The following is a 5,453-nucleotide window of genomic DNA, read 5'->3' as shown; positions in this document are numbered from 1 at the left end:
GAGATAAGGAAACTATTTGCTCTCAAGCTTATCTTTTCCTTATTTGTTGTAGAGAATATTCTTCATATCTCCAAGGATAAAGAAACTGTTTACTGCTCAAGCTTATCCTTTTCTTATTTGTCGTGGAGAATATTCTTCATATCTCCAAGACAAATCTCGTCTCTATCTTCAATGTCAAGTCATCAACGTTCTTCGACACATCATCGCATCCACTCACGTCTTGCCACGTCAGCTCACACATCCACGTCAGCAACTCGAGCGTCTGTGAACTAATGCAGTTTCCTGATTGTTACAACGCTCTGTTCGGCACAACGACTTGTTCCTCACAACGAGTTGTTCTAGAATCTGCACAGGATAAACTTATAAATTAAATACATTACTAATATAATTCTGCGTACAAGTTCATCAATTAACTAATACAAATTAAATACAATCGAGAATTCAGTATATATATTATAGCTTAAATCAAATACTATTTAAATGTGTAAAAATAATTAAAGGCAAATTAGACTAAGTAAGAAACAAATTAAGAACGTTTTCGATTAATATATAGGCACATCTCCAGGCATACATGTAATGTACGTATATTCGTGTAATATATAAAATCTGCTTACATGAATAGAATTACAATATGCGTTTTAGACCATCATCATCTCTGATTTAGCTTTGTAACGTTCTGTATAAGCCTGGTTTTGCACCCTCATTTGTTCATAAAATCTCACAATGAACTCCTCAGCTTTCGCATCAATCATCTCATCACCTCCATCATCATTACCATAATATTCATCATCATCATCATCATCATCTTCATCGAGACAATCCATATCGCGCAACGACTTTGCTGATCCATATCCCGCGATTCCCGAAGAGCAAGAACTAGACGTCGCCGTGAAAACCTCGATCATCTCCGATATCTGATCGTCACTACTCGCCGCAACCTCTTCCATGGCCGCTGGAGAAGACGATGGTAGCATTACCGTAATATTTGACGATGGCAGTGTCTTAAGATCGTCGTTTTTCAACTGACGAAAGGACTCGACAAATTTTCCCCAAAACCCGTTATTAAACGGCTTGCTCCTCCTCCTCCGACGGCGAAGCATGTACAAAACCACACCGATCACATGCAGACCACGTGACCGTTTCGTCTTCATCTTACTCTTGATCTCTTCTTGGCCACCATCGATCATCATCTGATTTTCGATTTCCATATATGGTGATTAAAAGAGATTCAAGATGGGGAGACTTTTCCCTGCAATGAGCAGGGAAGAGAGATTTTGGAAGAAGATCCCAAGGTTCTTTTGCGTACAAACCAAGTCTATTTATATGAAAATAGAATACAAGGGTGTAGTTTACTATTTTAAAAATATTGGGGTGAGAACTGTAAGTTATGAAGAGTTTGAGGTTTAATAATGGAAGTAAAGGCTGTCTCTTAATGAGAGCTTTCACGTCATAAACTAGCAAAGACAGCGCGCGCTAACTGCATTTGTTACGAGAAGCCGGAAGTTAAAAGAAAAATAAAAGACAGCTAAAGTAAAACCAAACATATTATTTAAAATTACTAGTACGTACTAAATTGTTTTGCTAATTAAATTAATTATTTGGCTTTAATTTAATTGTAGTACGTCGTCGTTGATGCATACTTTATCATCTCCATGCACTGATAATAAACTTGTTTGTGAAGTAACAAAAAACAATGCAGTTATAAAACCTGCTGCCTGCTATCCCAGCCAGTCTAAACACAGTTCTGCGTCCACATGTGTACATAAGTAACATTGATTTGAAGCCTTTAATTTACTCTACCTGTCAACTGAAGCGCCTCTGTTACGATACAATCTTTGAGACCATCTTCCCTGAACTCTCATGTAACGATAAATGTAACCATGTGCAGATAAATTTAACCAATTTATAAACATCATAATATAAAATACTAGTTTTCTCACAGAATACATGTCAAAAAACAAAAACAAAAATGTCTAAGAAATTTTATTGTTGCAGGCAATAGTAAAACAAGACTTCTTCATACTTTGGCGGTGCAAAGCCTTATAATTACCAATATAGTGGGCGGCACTAATTTGCATGAAGATTGTATTTTTATTTTTAACATTATTGTTGTTACTTTTTTTGATTGTCAATATCGTTGTTCTAGAAGTTGACAATTTCTTTTTCATTTTCGTTAATCTATATACTTTCTGAGATCCAACAAAGAACGCACGTTACAAATACAGTATCTGGAAATCGAACACGGTTTCGTGGAAACTGGAAACTATGATAAAGAGACAGCCGCAACAACATGATTCAATGGCACACACAACTAAACTAATACAGGCTACTCGCTCATTATTAATTACTTTATAATAATAATCCCTATTTAATTATAATGATAGTTCCATTTTTATGTATTTGTTTTCTTCTATTAAATTAATAACCCTTATTATCTAACCGTTGCAAGTTCAGTAATGATCCAGCTTAACTACCACATATGTAATTATAGACTTGGAACTATTTGTTTATCAATTTATTTTATTCAAAATAAAATTGCATTTCTTAAAAGACAAAACTCTTTCTAGTCAAATCATATAGAACTCTTCTAACACTTTTATTTACGAGTATATATAACAGATAACCATATAATTGAAAAGAATTAATAAACTAACTATGGGGCATGTATGTATGTCGGTCATGCGCTTCAAATTACTATGCGCTTGAAATTGAAATTAATATAAACTCTACAATTCCTTTCAATTTTCTCTTTCAATTTTCTCTTTCAATTCCTTGTTGTCACCACCATCAAATTTAACATTTTTTTCTTCTATGTCCTTTCTTTTCCCTCTCATCAGATCTCTTTACCTCTAATTTTCTCTTTTTTTTTCTATAGAAATCTCTCCTTCTCTCACCCATAGTCCATTCTCTGTTTCCTCTTCTCGTCGGATTTCTCCACCACTCACCGATGTAACATGTGAGATTAGATCTGATTTTCAAAACGCCTATAAATATTTCATGTTATGAAAGAAAATCACATGATATTTTTGTCCGTATATCATGTTATTTTACATAATCAAATGAGGTTTAACAATTTTACATAGTCGGCACATGTATTTCTCCATATATTATGTTATTTCACAGAATCACATGAGTTTTAGCAATTCTACACAACCAGCATCTATATTTTGTCAATATATCATGTTATTTTATATAATCACATGAGTTTTAACAATTTTGAACGACCAACAAAAATATTTTTTCAATATATCATGTTATTTCGTAGAATCACATGAGTTCTAACCTCTTTCACATGTTTCATATCCACCACCGCAAACACTACCACCGACAGTATTACCAGTATGATCATCTCCACCGCTGCTATTTTTATGTTTCTCTTCCGTTTATTAGATTATTTTATTTCTCTTTATTTCTTTTTCCACAAATATATAGTTTGGTAATTACCATAACTCTAAAGGATATTTTGGTATTTATTTTATATTGACCCCACTTTCAAAAAAGTTAGTTTGCAAATAAATCTCACATAAGGTTAGTTATTTAATTTATTTTTATTTCATAGTCATTTACCGAAGTTGCTATTTATTTATTGTAGCATCTACAAAAGTTTGTAATACAAACGGCAAGAACCATTATGTAAAATATAACTTAACATCATAAGTTAATTTCAAGATAGATTGATAAATAAATAAAAAGAAGACAATATCTAAACGTATACACATCTGGAGATCGAAAACGTGAAACTAATAATTATGTTGAAAACAACAAAAAAGTATATACTAAAAGACTAAAAGCATAACAGACAAAAGAAATAAAACGAAAAAGCGATTTGGGACAAAACGAAAAAGCGTAAATTGTGTAAATTGAGAAACAAAACGGCTAACACAGCTAAGATATGGTCCGAGTCCAGCCGTGAGTCCGTGACCCACATGAGCTTATTTGTAAAAAAATTTCTTTCAAATTGTTTTTTATATACGTTTTTTTCCCCCATTTTATGAGTAATAAAGAAAATTAAATGATAATATCTTAAGTTTTTAAATTTCGGGGGCATTCTTGTTTATAGATTTTTGTTTCTTTAATCGGGTACAAAAACGAGTAATTAAAAAAAATATTTCATAAAAAAATAGCTTACTTTATGCACTAAATGTCAGTCACGTTAAATATGATAATTTATTTTTATTTGTTACTCCGCGTTGGGCAAATTGCAAACAGCAAGCAAAAGCTGCACAACTTTGTGTTTATATATATACACACACACACAATCATTTCAAGAAACCATAAGCCACACAACAAAAAACACTCTTCATTAAGAAAAGAAAAAAAAACCCATATCAGATCAGATCACTACTACAATTATTAAGATTTTGCAGAGTATATATTAAACCATCAATGGCGGATTCGTCTCAGAAGAAAACCAGAAGAAGCCCAATAACACATAAAGCATGGAGTCTCGTCAGGATGGCTCTTCTTTGGGGAAGAAAAGGTGGAGTACTTTTCAAAAGATGGCCTTTGTTCGAACTACGTAGCTTGTTCTCCAAGCATCTCAAAGCCCTAGCTCATATGCGCCATCATAGTAGTAGTAACGGTGACCGTTATTACGGAGAACGCCAGCTTTCGTTTGATGAAACGCCGTTATTTAACATCAAGAGGAAGATGCATCGTCCTACTACGTCGTCTATGAGGTTCCTCCTCCTTCCCTGCATTGCTCCTCCTCCCGTAGATTTTGACTACGTCTTTGAAATGGACGGTCAAGATTATTCCGATGATGTACAACCATACGGTTACGATGAACTAAAATATGAATCTTGTACGGAAGAGGATGATAAGGAAGAAGAGAAAGGGGTGGATGTGAGAGCAGAGGAGTTCATTGCTAAGTTCTATGAGCAGATCAAGTTGCAGAGACAAGTCTCTTATTTGGAATACAAACAACACAATGACGCCGTATAGTTATAGATTTATGGTGATGATACTTATTATTTTTGTTTTTTTATGGATGCAGCTTGGTTATTTTTTTGGGAAAATTAGAAAAAAAATGATATTTTAAAAAAATTTTGTCCATCTGCATTTTATTTTTGTAGGTTTGGTCATATATGTTTTAATATGCTTTTTAACCCAGTTTTACCCTCATTTTTTTAAAACTAAAATAAAAAAATATAAATATATTTTGAAAGAGTATTTATTTCCGAAAATAAGAAAACAAAATAGGAAACCTAAACCTCTAATTGATTGAGAGACTTTTACAATCATTAAAACCCTTTTTTGTTTCTCCTCTTTTACCAAGTCGTAAAAAAAAAAAAACATCGACGATAAAAAAAAAAAAAAACGTTACTGAATGATAATATTATGAATGAAATGTCTAGCAAGAGCAGCTGGATCCCCTTCCTAGGCAAAAGAAGAAGAAGATAATAAGAGCAAACTGATTATGCATGTAACACACAATAACGACGCAAAGTTTG

At 33.0% G+C, this 5,453-nt stretch overlaps 2 protein-coding genes across 2 annotated transcripts; one reads left to right on the top strand and one right to left on the bottom strand.

Annotated features, from left to right (window-relative positions):
* On the bottom strand, positions 544-1,280 carry LOC104737568. The gene has a single exon (XM_010457769.1). The coding sequence runs from the start codon at positions 1,206-1,208 to the stop codon at positions 639-641; it is 570 nt and encodes a 189-aa protein (XP_010456071.1). The 5' UTR covers positions 1,209-1,280; the 3' UTR covers positions 544-638.
* LOC104737567 lies at positions 4,281-5,034 on the top strand. The gene has a single exon (XM_010457768.2). The coding sequence runs from the start codon at positions 4,387-4,389 to the stop codon at positions 4,942-4,944; it is 558 nt and encodes a 185-aa protein (XP_010456070.1). The 5' UTR covers positions 4,281-4,386; the 3' UTR covers positions 4,945-5,034.

Source organism: Camelina sativa, chromosome 13 (genome assembly GCF_000633955.1).
Source record: "Camelina sativa cultivar DH55 chromosome 13, Cs, whole genome shotgun sequence".
Classification (NCBI taxonomy): domain Eukaryota; kingdom Viridiplantae; phylum Streptophyta; class Magnoliopsida; order Brassicales; family Brassicaceae; genus Camelina; species Camelina sativa.
Note: the sequence above shows the minus strand (reverse complement) of the source record. Positions and strands in the feature narration are given on the sequence as shown.

What these genes read in the sequence shown, in the direction of transcription:
- LOC104737568 (XM_010457769.1), bottom strand. Translation starts at nt 1,208, where the DNA reads ATGGAAATCGAAAATCAGATGATGATCGATGGTGGCCAAGAAGAGATC.
- LOC104737567 (XM_010457768.2), top strand. Translation starts at nt 4,387, where the DNA reads ATGGCGGATTCGTCTCAGAAGAAAACCAGAAGAAGCCCAATAACACAT.